General features: G+C 34.8%; 1 protein-coding gene across 3 annotated transcripts in view; it reads left to right on the top strand.

Moving 5' to 3' along the window:
- The first annotated feature begins 6276 nt into the window (after nt 1-6276).
- Nucleotides 6277-15009, top strand: part of LOC110095690 (regulation of nuclear pre-mRNA domain-containing protein 1B) — a 99643-nt gene continuing 90910 nt past the window's right edge. Inside the window, exons 1-2 of one of the 3 annotated variants that reach the window (XM_020821326.2) lie at nt 6277-6563; nt 13264-13382. In XM_020821326.2, the coding sequence (XP_020676985.1) occupies nt 13307-13382 (76 nt within the window). In that variant the 5' untranslated portion in view covers nt 6277-6563; nt 13264-13306. Of the gene's footprint in view, nt 6564-6910; nt 7070-13263; nt 13383-15009 lie in introns of those variants that run through there. The other 2 variants (XM_028692251.1, XM_028692252.1) reach the window with 2 other exon arrangements.

Here is a 15009-nt window from a genome sequence, read left to right as displayed (position 1 = left end):
GTATGAAATTTTACTCATTGTAAAATAAAAAAGTACAAATGAGACTTTCCTTATTTATAAAAGGTCTTCAAAACTATATGTCCTTGGAACCTTTTTTTCTAAAGCGATTTGTAATTGATAAGCATCTTAGATGGCTTGTACTTTGAAGATGTATGTTCCTTCCCATGAGGTCACCAACTTGCTTAAGATGGAGTAGTGAGTTTTAGCTTCATCTTCCTTCTTCAAGACTAGGTCATAAGGCTATAAGGTTTTCCCTTTGACATGCTAGTTATAATACTTTTTCATTCTTCTTTTAACCTCTTCTAATTTGCGGGCAACTTGTACTCATAGTTCCTTGTGGGCTTCTACTACAATTTTCAACTCTTCCAAATTAGCCACCTCACACTCATTGAATTTGCATTCTTTAAATGTTTCTTTGGCAATTACTCGGTGGCTATACTAGTTGAGTTCAACAGAAAGTAGCGTTTTAGCACCATGAGAAAGTAGGAATGGTGTTTGTTAGGTTGTTGAGGAAGGATTCATCCTTAGTGCCCACAATAATGAAGAAAGTGTCACCATCCATTTTCCCTTTACCCATTCTACCTTCTTCTTCAAAAGGTTAAGGATATACTTTTTAATAGCTTTAACTTTTCCATTGGTCTATGAGTGTTGTACTCAATCAAACTTCAGGTGAATGGCATAAAAGTGATAGATATCCTTTAATGTCTTATTTCACAAACTTTGACCCGTTATTTATGATAATGGTGAGAGGCACACCATATCTACAAATGATGTAAATCTATATGAAATTTCTCATAGTAATGGAGGTCATCCTAGAAAGTATTTTGGCTTTGATCCATTTGGTAAAATAGTCGACCATGACTAAAATAAAATTCCTCTACCTTATGAACTATGGGAATGGTCCTAATAAATCTATTCTCTATAGTATGAATAACTAAGGATTGTTGTTGGATGGAAACGTGTGAGAAGGCTACAACTATATGGGTTGACATGGGAACAAACCAAGTTCTCATCTAAACTCAAGCTAAAAAACAAATTTGATTACTTCTCATAGGAGAGTCGAGGTTCTTGAGCTTAAGGACTTGCGGGCGAGCCATAGCCTGTAAGGGAAGCAAAGTAGTCATTCATGCGAGGTTCATTCCTTATTAATACTTTTTCATTTAAATTCCTACTCACTTATTTTTTTAAGATAACTCATCAAGAAAAAAAAAAGAGAAAGGAAAAAAAAAATGGAAGATGACATACAAAATTATATAACTTAAATAAAATAACCAACATACATCAAAAAAAAAAAAAAGCTAACTCACAAATATACATAGCATGTACACCAAAAAATTAAAATATAATTGTCAAGTTTCTACAACAAATAACAAATCTACTATAGGATGAATCCCCCATTTGTGATAAGTTTCACAATGAGTAGCATGCAAGTCCCCTATAGATGGTGAGTCTTAGTGATTACATACTAAAGGAGATAGTGAGTATTTAAGCAATCAACCCTATGAGCTAAATCCTCTATACAATAAGATTTATAATGAGTAGCTAATGAATTCCCTACAACTGGTGACTTTAGGTTGTTACCCTTATAAAGGCTAACATCCTAGTATAAGGCGTGACCCATTGAAGGAGACATCGCATACAACATACCAACTATGAGGTTGCTGTATAAAGAGTCGTAGTCATCTTGCACACTCATTAACAAAAAAATGGAATCATAGAATATTGGTCACACTTTGCTGAGACAAATGATTTTATTCCCACTAACAAACACTTTAGGGTATCCTTTTTCTACATTGCCAAGTTCAAGTCCTATAGGAACTCACGTTGAGTCCTAACATTGCTACCCTTATGGAAAGCCCAGGCATAATCATTATCTTATTATAAATTTAGATTTTATTTTTATGTTTAGTTCAAGCATGAGGAAATCTCATTAGGTGTGCATGCTCTAAAAGGCGAGCTTAATACTTATGAGTTTTATTAGAATTTTACAAATATTGAGCCTATGTTTGATAAGTTATTATTATTTTACAAAAGATCTTTTAATTTACTTCCTGAATTGGTTATTAAAAATATAAATTGGCAAGTTCAAGGCCTATGAGCATTTGTTAGAAAGTCATTTTCTTACATGGACCAATACCCTTATACATCCTTACTGTTTGGCTATAATTATATACTAGTGAATGCCTTAGTAATTTATAATTATTATGGTAAGTGCATTCACATATTGCTTATAAGCGAGTCCTATACTTAGAAATTTTGAACGATGCTTGTATATTATAAAGAGAATATTAAGATTAAATTTTATTTTAATTTAATTTCATTTTGAAGAATTACATGTACAATCATACTTTGTGTTATTTTTTTATTAAAAAAGATAGGCATGTGTGGCTCAATCACTTCTGGCATCTGTATCATTACTCTCTTCTTCTATAAAGAAGTGCTCAAAGAATTTAGCTATATTTTGATACATTGGGGTGAGTGCACCCATCAAAGTGAGTTTCTTCAGACAATACTTGATTCTAGCTCTATATTTATTGGTAAAGATTTCATCATACTATCCATCAATCATGAAGAAGGTCCATATATTCTCAACAAATTTAACCTCAATAAGTGCCTCAGTGGCCTTCACCTCAGCCTTTTTCTTTGTCTCTACAGTCAAGTTCTTTAGAGTCCTCTTCTTATCCAACTTGCTCTAAGAGACTCCCTTGTCTGAGCGAGTTTGTCCTCCAGCTGCTTCATCCTATCTAACAGTAAGTCTTCTTAGAGTGTTCTTCTTCCAGGAATATTTGGAACTCTAAGTAAGTTACTCAAAGCTATGAACCTTTGTAAAGGCCCGATGATAGGGATAAGCTAGGAAAAATGAATCCTACCAAGCTCACCCCATTACATTGATCACTTAGAACCCATAATCATTGATGGGAAAACTCTCTAGGTGCTCTTTGATGTCTTGTTTAAAGCTATTTAAACCCTAATCAAAATAGCACCATGTGACACAATAAACCTCCACCACCTCCTCCTCAGAGTCCTCCAAGTTCTCTTAAGATTTGCATCTAGCCAATGTAGACTCATTGATGCTCCTCTCCTCTTATGGTTCCTTCCCATTGCTAGGCATCACTATGGTAAGGGCCAAGTGGTTAGGCTCTAGCGTGACCTTTCCCTTGATTTATTAATCATTACATCCCTAGTTGTGAGGAACAGTGCCACCTCATTTTTGCTTCTTGAGCAGTAGTCACAACTTTTTGGTCCTCAACTCTCTCTTTGAGACTGATGCCTTCATGAGCCGAGTAGACTCCCCCTTCCTAATGTGCACCTTCTTTGGAGGTGGCCCCTTCTTTTTATTGGTGGGCTTGGCGAACTCCTTAACAAGCCCCAACTTCATCTTCTCGCCTATCCTCAAAGGATTCTATAATGCTTTTGGAGTACTCATAGGCCTTGATGCCCTCTACATACATAGAGGAAACTATATCAAGGAGAATTGATAATTTAGTAAAAATAATAATAAGAAGAAATTCTTACCACAAAAGTTTTGAAATTATTCATGTAGTTGAGACAAATGAAACCATGGAGGATATGGAGTTTGAAAGCACCCACATGGGAATGACTCATAGAAGTTGAAGATTACAACCAACTCTTTGCATGTGGGGAATCACAAACCCAAGTGGAAGTGGTCGATGGGGATGCATAACTCAGCATCATATAATGTATTTAGGAGGTTGTCCTCATAACACTTGCATGTTGAAGTCACTGTGCATGAAGCAATAGCTGGAGTATGAGAGGTCAGTGTGCTCAATATTCACACATGACTCTGTGAAGTTGACGACTTGGGTGAATGTGGAACACAATTGTGTAGAGCAACCATGTGAGAAATAAGTGCACTCATAGGAGCAAAAACAAATATTAGGGAGAAAGATCATGAGATGAGGGATATGCCTTGGGTATTTATATACCTTTTACTATACATATATATTGAAGCACCCATATACATATTAAATTCACCAAATTTCATTTCCTCTCTTCATAAAATTTTAAGAGATTTGATGGTTATTTCTCACATGCTCAACAACTATCGCTAATTAAGTGTCTCACACACACTCGCCCATCATGTATTAAAATCTTATCTTCACAGCAACCATGGTGAATCATTCCTGTGTACATCAACTAACTCCTCATATGGCCTTACCCCCTTGCTCAACGTGATAAAATTCAAAGTCCAAAGTTGGTGCAGTTAATGTTCCAAATGTTACTTAACGATTGATCCTACTTTTCTTTGTAGGAGGGGTGGAAATAAGTATCTGAGCCACCTCTGTTAGCCAGACAATGCTATGCAAATCTCTAACCAATGAGATCCCAATCACCATGAACTCAACTCACCCTTGTTGAAATGCAACTTTCTTTGAGGCCTTCAAGCGAGGGCAAGGGATGTCTGCATGATTCATCTTCTTAGAACTCACAACTCACAAGATTTCAGGTCACACAAATAAAAGGGTAAATCTTCCTCAATATAAAATCTCAAATTATAGAAAATTGTGTGGAGTGTGTCAAATCATCATCATCAATGCGGCTCCACACAGTCATCAAGGCTAAAGTGAAAGCCTGGTAGTAAATTCTACATGTACTTTTTTATTTTATATATGGTAGTCACATTTAACACTTCATTCACTCATCCTTTTAACTGCTTGCCTTTCAAAGGGCTAAATGAATTGGGGAACTAAATGTATACTTGAATATGAATTTATAGGTATTTAATATGTAACTAGTAGGTTATGGAAAGAAACTTTCCCTTAAGAGGGCTTAGCATATGGAACTCATCAAACAAGATGCACTACTTGACTAAAATTCATAGAGGACTCACCTAGAGTAATCACTAGGCACAACTCACTTAGGCTTTCCAAAGGAGCTTGCCCTTTGTGAGGTGAACTGGGAATTTCTTATCAGGCTAATAACTTGCCACATACTTAGACCATTGCTTCAATTACTCACTTCTTTTTTGAGCGATCTCAAACAATAGCTTTCTTCTAGAGCAACCATCTTCTTCTTTCTCAACTATAGGAAATTGTCTACTCATAGAACCCTCAACCTACCTCTCCATGACCATCAAATTTACCATATCTGAAATTTCACTCACCCCTCTCTCGGGCAACCTGAGATCCCTCATATGATTTATTAGCAAGTCAACAAGTATGACAGTTACTGGTCCTCCTTTCATCAATACTTTCCATAGAACTCCCCCCTCTCTAGGGCAACTTGAGATCCCTCGTATGATTTATTAGCAAAGTCAACAAGTATGACAGTTACTAGTCCCCCTTTCATCAATACTTTCCATAGAACTCCCCCCATTCTCACTTGGCAATATTAAACTCACCCTTACACACTCAACATAACTAAGCTCACTAGAGATGAATCATAAATGCTTTATAACCCATGATCTCATTCAACTAATCAAGAGGAGACACATATTTAGGATAACATGTATTTTCTTACTTTTTTATACATTGTCTTTCCTATAGTCCTCATAACTTTATAAATATGGAGTGATGAGAATTTTTTGACTAATCTAGTGAACATTCTGCCAGGTTGAGACCTACAGCTTTTTGAGCATTCTGTAGCATTCTTCTCTACTCTTCACTCTTCATCCTCGCACGTCTCGGCTCACCAAATTGCCTTGCTATTAGAGTTGGATGTCATCCATGAATAAATTTGGATCCAACATTAAATCTTTATATGCTCATTAATCTTACTTTTTTGGAATGCCTCTGTTTTCCTAGTAATTGTGATGATTGGCTTTACTAAATATATAGTGTTTTAAGCCTTAACAAAAAAATAGTTACATCCGCTTAAGCCAAATAATTATGAACAAAAGGATTCCACCTTTATACTAATTCAATCGTAAGGGTTTATCTGGGTGTTAAAGTTGGGGAACAATTGGTCTCCTTATCACACTTGTAGTCCCAATTTTATATATTCTATTTGAAACAACTTATTTAAAATCTATTGTCTCAATCATAATTCGAGTTATGCACAAGAGTAAGAATTTTTAGGGCACAATTTTGAAATAATAATTTCAAAAACTAATTCTTATTAATTGTTTCGACTATCACAAAAATATTCATTAAACAACTTCAAAGAAAGTCTTATATTTTTTTATTTTATTATTAAAAGCTTTTTTTAAATTATATTTTTAAAAAATAATTAAGAAAAAAAGCCATTCAAACATACAAATGTTCTATTACCAAATAATAAAGAAGCTATAGCAAAGCAAGCCAGTATTACTTGGTGTCGGATCGACGAATTGTTCAAGTATTATTGGTTTGCCTTCTTTGAACGAACCGGTCCCTGGGACGATTGCAATTCGCAACCCTACTACCTCCAAGAGCTCGAGTAGAGGAGCAGACAGCGGGCGCTCTCCTCTCCGTATCTCTCCACCCTTGTGCCCAACTGCAGCGAGTTTCGGGGCATTTTCAACCCTCTTCTTCGCTTTGGAGAAGTTTTTAAACCTCCCCTCTGATCTGGATGCAAAGGAGTGAAACCCGGCGTTTTCACAGCAGGAGAAGCTTCGAAATCTGGTGCTGCTTTATCCCCCCTCCTAAAATATCTCTGCCGGTTTTCCTCTTCCCCACTCTTTATTTTTCATGCCATTGAAGGTAGGAGTTGTTCACCTCATATGGGGGAAAAAACTGTAGTGTATTCTCTTTCGTGCTTCTCGACCATGGGTTTCTCGCATGATATGTTCAGTTAGGTGAATGATAAGTGAGTCGGAAGGTGATGCTTTTCTTTGGTTTTCCTCTTTCTATGGTTCGAAGGGATCGATAGTTGCTGCAATGCTTGAGTTTCACGCTCCGAATTAAAGTTCTTGTAAAGGAATTACCTTACACTTCTTTTTTCAGATTTTAAATTAATGTGGTTAAAAGGCGTAATTCTGCTAGTGGGGTGCGAATCAGTTGTATCAATAGAACAATGCTGCGACATTACTCCACACTGAGTTTACTGCCTTCGTTTTGTTGGGCTGTTGCTGTTGGTAAAGCAGGTCATGAAGCTGCTTCTGGTAAAGTAGGTCATGAAGCTGTTTCGGGTAAAGTTCATTAGACGGTTACTGTGGGTGACCCACCTTGTGCTGGTTGATAAAATATGTGGTGTAGATGTACTCATGTTCTTTATAAAATATAAGAACATGTTTTTTTATGCTTGTGTTATTGCATGATAAATAGGGGTGTAATTGAGCCAATGGTTTCCTGAGACAGCTTGATCTCAGCTTGATTGGTGACTCATGAGCTGAGCTTGACAAGCCAAGGTAATGTTGAGATAGTCATGACTTGAATTGTCAGCTCATGAGTGAGCTCATTTTAAAATATTAGCCTAGAATTTACTTAAAAATATCCAATTCATGGGTAATTACAAAGTAATATAAAATCAAAAATTCTAGTTCTCTTTTGCTCTCCTAATATCTAATTAATTTCCGACCATTTCCTCTTTAGAGTCACATTCATCTTTGCTTGTTCATTAGAAGATGAGAAGAGTGGAACTCACATTGAGCTTGGTTGATTAGTGAAACCTCATGCTCAATTTTGGGGGCTTTCGAGCCCGACTTGATTGGCTAAACTTTTCAGGTTTAATGGCCCCAATGCCATTATTTTTCTAATATTTATATCCTTGTTAAGTTTAAATTATTCCTAAATTGTACCATCCATTTTTTAGTTAGCCTAATTAGCCTTTTGAAGCTTTTATTAAGCACTAAAATGATAACCTAATCATTGCTTAGTGATATTTTAATATTTTCTATTCTTTTAATTAGCTTTGTAGAAATTTGATAATATTTAATTAGTCCTATCTAAGCACTAATCAGCATATTAAACCCATTTAATCCTTAATTAAATCTCAGGTTTATATCCTAAGATTAATTACTATTTCATTTAATTGATCTTTGATTGGTTAATTATTTTAACTATAGTAATTTAACTATAATTTAATTCCATTTAGAAATTTGGCCTAACAAAAATGAAAGTTAAGTTTCTTGTCATTAATTGGTGACTTCCTACATGCTACATTTGATTGACTGAAACAAATTTAACTGGACTAACTGAAGTTTAATTTATATGAAATTAGTTACATCTACATGCTAATTAACCTAAAGACATCCTATTTAGCCTTAATTAGAAAGTAAGCTATTCCCTAATTTTAAATAACACCATTGTAACCTTGCACTTTCTTGATGCCTACATGAAGGGTGAACTTACTTGCGGAGCAGCTTTTCTATCTTCATGAGATTGCTAATGACTTTTATTTTGCACCAAATAGCATAGCACAACCAGATAACATCAGCAAACATGTTTCATGTGATTGTAGATCGGCTATTCTCAAATTGGAAACTACTGATGAAGGATGCATAATAATAAGGCTGCCATGCTCTTGGCCATGACACTTAAAATCAAATTATGATGTCTGAAACGCCTTTTCTTTAATTGCTGTTTGGAGCACAATTTGGCCATCTGTATCAATTATGTACCTTCCTTTTCACAAATCTTACATGTAGTAATCTTCTAATTCTGAGTCTTTACTTGCCTAGCTATGGCCTGGTAAATGTTAAGGATAGATTGGAATTTAGATCCTAAACTAAGAATTATGGGTTTTCTTTGAACTTCAACTTGAGTGCATGGTTTTTACATCATAACTTGCTTGAACTTGAATTACAATAGTGTGAAGCATTGTTGCCAGTTCTATCCTATATACCCATCAGCGAATATATGTTCTCATGGTCTTGGCCACATGTTAGTGTTTCACCCTCTTTTTGACATCAGCTAAAATTACAATTCTCGACTTCTTTCTCTTATAAGAAGCATGACGAGCTTGCTACTCAGATGTTCATCTAAACATGCATTAGCCTATAGACGGTCAGCTATATTATGTCATGGATTCAATGTGTTTCTATGCCCTTTTGTCATGCACTTGTCATTACAGTGGTTAGTAGAAAGATGCCATAGTGTGAATCGATACTTCTGTTTTTTGGTTTTCCTATGCCACCGAATTTGCTATCATGGTTGGTGGTGGCATCTTATGCATTAAAGGCTCTTACAATGCCACAAATATGATAAGATACACTCCTTGATTGATACCAGAATAGACTATGTGATAACGATGCTCTGCCATGGCTAGGTTAATTCTAGTTGGCTGCTCCAATTTTGGAAGTGATCATCAAGTTGTACACTTACAGCTAATGAAAATTTAGATGATCTTTGCTGGATATATTGACATTCTTACTGCCAGCAGGTTGTAATTATCACATTTCTTTTTTGTTGAACTTCATAATTAGATTGAAGAATGTTGCAGCAGACTGACATTACTTGGATGGAATTAGAACTGAAGTTGAGATCTAACACATTTATTTAATAGTTAGTTTTAAATTTGTGGTTGGCATATATCTGGTAAAAGCTTTGAATTGCGTAGGCATTAGCTAATTTTTACATTTTCGATGGTATGCCTGCCTCAAACAAGTTCTTGAGTGAAATTGACCTTGATTCCTTATTGTTAAGCAGTCGAGAAGTCCATTATCATCATGACATGGTCAAGTTAGACCCACTATAGTTTATGATAGTATGCTCATTGACTTCAGTATTCTTTTTTTGGAAACAATTGCCAATGTTGCCGTGTTCAAGCAAGCTATTTTTTTTGGCATCTATCATTGTTAAATGCATCTTACTTGGGTGACATCTTTCAATTGAATATTAAGAAGAATAGACTCATTGTATGATGAGGTTCAATCATGGTTTTATCCTTGAGCATGAGTATGCACATTTCATTCAACTTTCACCCAATGGTCTGCCATTGCAAGGTGTGGAAGTAAGAATATAATTGGGCTTTCATCAACCAAATCTTGAATGTTTAAATAGTTTTCTCAGTCATACTGATAATCAACCATCCATTTTATATTGAAAATTGATGAGGAGGTTGCATTAAAGGGGTTTCATGATTGGGTGCTGGATACATTGAGGATACTTTTTTTTTCATGCGAGAATCATTTTACTAATAAGACTTAAAATGGTGAATTGGCTTATCATTTGAAAATTTGTGTCTGACAATGCTAATTATTAGGCCTGAAGCTTGAAACTTATTTGATAATCATTTGATTTTAATTGACCCAAAATCAATTTGCTTCAAGTTGAGGATGACTCACTTGAAATAAATTCATGGCAACTCAAAATGACTAGATCTTTGTATATATATATATATATATATATATATTTGTGTCCCCATAGGCACATAGGTAAGTTTTAATGTAGCCAAAAAAAAATGTATAAAGAAAGAGGGGTTTAATTTCCTTTAAAGACAAGAAAAATATATGAGTAATGTGGAGATTCACTCACCCTAAATTATGGGGACCCGACTACCCATAATAAGAGGAGATTTACTCACACAAAGGGTACTCACTTGCCTATTAGGTTAGAGAATCGCTCACTCAAATATGATGAATCTCTCACTTTAAAATCCTTAGGTATTTTCTTGAAATCTTTCCATATGTATGCCTTTTATAACCTAAAAGTGAACTCTTGGCTAATTAATGCACTTTTGGAAGGGTGATGATTGGTTGCTAGGAAGTAAAATTTGAATGAGGTGAATGTGTGGTAAGTAGTGGTTGTGAAATACTATAACCATCCAATATATACTTCATTAATCTTCCTTTTATTGAAGAAAACTCAGCTTGAACTCACGAAGTATCTGTATCATCATGGTTCATCAAGCTTATGAAATTGCTTGAGTTGAAATATAGATAAATTTATTTTGATATCAATTTGATGTAGCCTATAAAAAAGGAAACTTCAATTGAATATAGAAAGAAAGAGGGATTTCATTTATTCCGAAAGAAAAATTACTTGAAGTTTTCACTCGCACAATATGTGGGATTTACTCATCATCGCTATCAATGATTTACTCTACAAATGGGAACTCACTTATCTATTAAATTGGGACCTTAAACCTTAAAAGTCTTAATTGTACTCATTTGTGCATTACATTGAGAAATTAATTACCCTGGAATCTCTCACTCTTTCCCCCTTATGTTCTCTCCCCAAACTCATCCATATCCATGCCTTTAAAGCATAGAAAAGGAACTGTTGGCCAATTTTATGTGGTTATTGGAAGGTGGATGGTTGTTGGAAAGTAAAATTGAATATGTGGATGATGGGTGGTAAGTAATGGTTGCAAATAAAAATTGAATGATGTGTATAATGGGTGGTAAGTAGCAGTTGGGAAGTATAATAACCATCAAATGTACAATTCATTAGAAAAAAAAAAATTAGTAAAGTTGAACATAGATTGGAAAAGGATTTTATCATCTTACCGGTAAAAAAAATTACATGAGATAAAGTGGGTAGTCATCCACCCATAATATTCAGGGAACCACTCATTATATTGAATAGTCGCTTACCCCAAAATGAGTAATCTTTTTCTCTCTCTTTTTCTTTCATTCTTATGCTCTCTCCCAAAATATTTCTATTTCTATGCCTTTCATATCCTAAAAAATAACTAGTCTAATAAAATGAGTTTGTTAGAAGGGGGATGATCTGTGGTTGGAAAGTAAATTTGAATTAGCTGAATGGTTGGTGGTTAGTGGTAGTTAATAAATACAATAACTAGTAAATGCAGACTTTATCAAATATTAGTATTTGTAAGTTTTATGTTGTTGATGTAGGCAAAGGGGGGTCAACTTAAACCCAAAATAAGTTGGTTTTGACTTCCCTTGAGCTTACTAGCTCAATAAATTTTGAGCTGGAATTTAGCTCATTTATGAGCTGATTTTTAGTTCATTTATTGAACTAAATGTTAGCTCATTATTAGTTAAGTTTTAGTTCATTAGTTATCTTAATTATGTAATTTTTATTTATAGTTTTTATGTCTTAAATTTAAGTTTGTCTCTTGGAATTCCAAAATGGCTTTTGGAATCCCAAGGTTGTTTGTTTTCCCGTGCCTTGGCTCCTTGGTTCCCAAGGTGGGCTACTGGTTTTCTGAGCTGGGGGCCTTTCCGTGCCTTTTGGCTCCTCGGTTCTGTGCGGGCCTCTTTGGTTCCGTGGCTGCTCCTTCGGTTCCCTGGCCGGGCTATTTTCCGGTGAAAAGCTGGGGGCTTTTCCGTGGTTGTGGTGCTTGGTTTCCTGTGGGAATTCAATTAAGTGTCTGTTTGTATTCCCCCTTTCATACCTATAAATATGAGGGGTTTTGTAATGTTTTAAAAAAGTGATATATGAATTTTTGAAAAGAAATCCTTGGGATTTTCTTGGAGGAGCTTGCGATCTTTGTCCACCTTCTTCTTCCACCTCTTTGAGGAGACTTGCGAGTTCTTCTCCACCTTTCTTCTCGGGCTTCTAATCTCTTTCGTCTCTCCGCAAGTTTACACCCCACCTGTATCCTTCTTCTCAAGTAAAGCAAGTTTAGGGTGCCTTTAATTTTTTATAGAGTCAAGTTTGTAAGAGTTCAAGTCCTATTTTGTAAGTCTTTTAATTTCTAAGTCTTTATTTTATTTGAAATGTAAGAGTTTGTTCGTTTTATTATGTAGGAGTCTTTTTCTTTTATCTAGTAAAGGTCTTACCCTACTCTTTGTGGGCAGAGATCCTCGGGTCCCCCATCCCCCGGATTTTTGCCCGCATCAGTTGTTATATATAGAATGCTTTTCTACACAATTACTTGGCTATTTATGCTTCAGATTTTCTTAAAAAGTCATTTATATTATCTATTTATTCTTCAGATTTTCTTAATAGTTTTTTATTTAATATTTGCATGCTTGCATGGCATGTGTATGTGGAAGGTTTTGATTATATTGTTATTTGTGGGTGAGGGGGATAAGTTAAGATGTATTCAGCCTTTTGGGTACTGGTGTGTTCTTAATTTTTTTTTTCTATGGAAGAGCTTCATAATATGATATTTGATTTTTGTCTGACTGATCATTCTCTTTGTGGTTATCAATTTACTTGGTTTAATAGTTTGATAGTTTGATGTTTGAAGGGTTGGATCTATCTTTTTTGCCTTTTGATTGGTCGACTTACTTTGATTGTTCTAGATTGGAACACCTTAGTTGGACTCTTGTGATCATGTTCCTCTATTACTAAGTGCCTATAAACTTTGTATATTTTGGTTATCTTCCATTCAGGTTGTTGAACATGCGGGCTAAACATCATGATTTTCTGTCTTTTGTGAATGTTTACAAATTTGCTTTTTTCATATAAAAATACCTTAACTTTTCTTAAATATAGAGCGCTGAAATTGTTTTAACTGTTGGAGCAGGGATCACCTATGTTCATGAAGATTTACTGTTAGCAGAGGAGGAATGGATGCCGCTTTTAGCACACAGATATTAACTGAGAAGCTATCTAAACTCAATAATTCTCAACAAAGCATTGAATGTATTCCTTATTGAGCTTGTTTCATGTTTGTATTGCTGTTGTTGATTTATTACGTAACAGCTTTCTGTTTTTCTAGGTTTGATAAGATTTAATTTGGCTATGTTTTCAACTAAACCTTGTGTGGATATATTTACTATTTGATGCTGTTAAATCCAATTAAATCTATCCATGTTAATAAAAATATTGTGATTATTTCGTGCAGTAATTTGAAAATTAAATTTTGGAAATAGCTCTTAGTAGATATTGGCTCTATTGTTTCATGTATGGTGAAAATCCTATTTTTACCACTACTATTTATTTTTAGGTATAGTTGCATCCACAATCTCATTCAGGAAAATTCTTTAGTCATCCTTGTTTTAACATTATGTATCCTTGGAATAAAGGCAGAGTATGTCAATGAAGTGGAATGATTTTAGTTCTAAATGTATTTCTTGCATCATCATAGGCTGATCAATGGAGTAGCTTTCTATGATCTTTGAGAACTTTAAGCATCTTATGTCATCTGCCATTAAATGCATTGCTTGTGTTGTCAGCAACTAATAATGTCCTTTGCTATTATTGTTTATATTGTTGTAGTAGCATATTTATTCACCTCTTTATTTTCTTCCCTGTTGTCCTCTTCCCACACCCTTCTTGTCAATCATGCCTTATGAAGTATGCTGTCGATGTCAAACATGTTTGGATACAAACATGACTCCGATACACCTCAACATGTGTGACACTTCAGAAATTATTTGAAAGTTTTTAACTGTGAACTTGGACTTGACACTTATCAGACACAGCAGGGCACACATAACCTGAAATAATGGAAATTAAAATCGAAACTTGCAAAGGAAATTATACTTGTAGTATTGTGTATGTTAGCTGCCCCAGCACTCCGCGATACGATCACATCTATGGATTTTCTTGCATTTCCACCTCTTCGGTTGAACGAAACCATCTTGCATCTCCCCTTTTTGACGAATGTTTTGCGTATCTACTTTTTTGGTGGTTGTTTGGCATCTCCACCTCTTCTTCTTTGAAGCCATACCATGCCCTTTAAAGTCATTCCATCAAAGCTGAAGCCAGGTCGTTCTCTTCAAAGTCCGTAATCCCATTCAGTTGAAGCTGTTTTGTGTTGTGACCTTTAAAACCATCTTCAACCCTAAACCCGTGCCCTCATGCTAGCTATCTCAGCCACCATTGAAATCTAGTTCATGCCATTCCATTTTTTCCATAACATTATAATGATGGAGTCAATGTTACTAAAACAAATAAATCTTCGCAAACAACACAGTTTCAACTTTGACACGGTATTAGGCATTATCTTGCTTTTTAAATATAATTTGAATGAGACCACGATGTTACGAAGATTTTTTTTGACTCAATTTATTTTTCATGCAATTTTGATTGTATTATAAATATATTAAGAAAGTATTATTATATATTAAGTAGTTTTAAGGACAACTTGAATATATAGGCTATATATTCATGGGCTTAGTTATTAGGTAGTTGGCAATTTTAATCATAAAAGTAGAATTAACTTGTAGATTTTTAAGTTTCTTTTATTATTTAATAGGATATGGACTTTTGAGATGAGTACTAATATGGTTGATAATAATCTCATAAAGGATGGGATAATCATTAT

The sequence above is a fragment of the Dendrobium catenatum genome, unplaced genomic scaffold (assembly GCF_001605985.2).
Source record: "Dendrobium catenatum unplaced genomic scaffold, ASM160598v2 original_scaffold_153559, whole genome shotgun sequence".
Taxonomy (NCBI): Eukaryota; Viridiplantae; Streptophyta; class Magnoliopsida; order Asparagales; family Orchidaceae; genus Dendrobium; species Dendrobium catenatum.
Note: the sequence above shows the minus strand (reverse complement) of the source record. Positions and strands in the feature narration are given on the sequence as shown.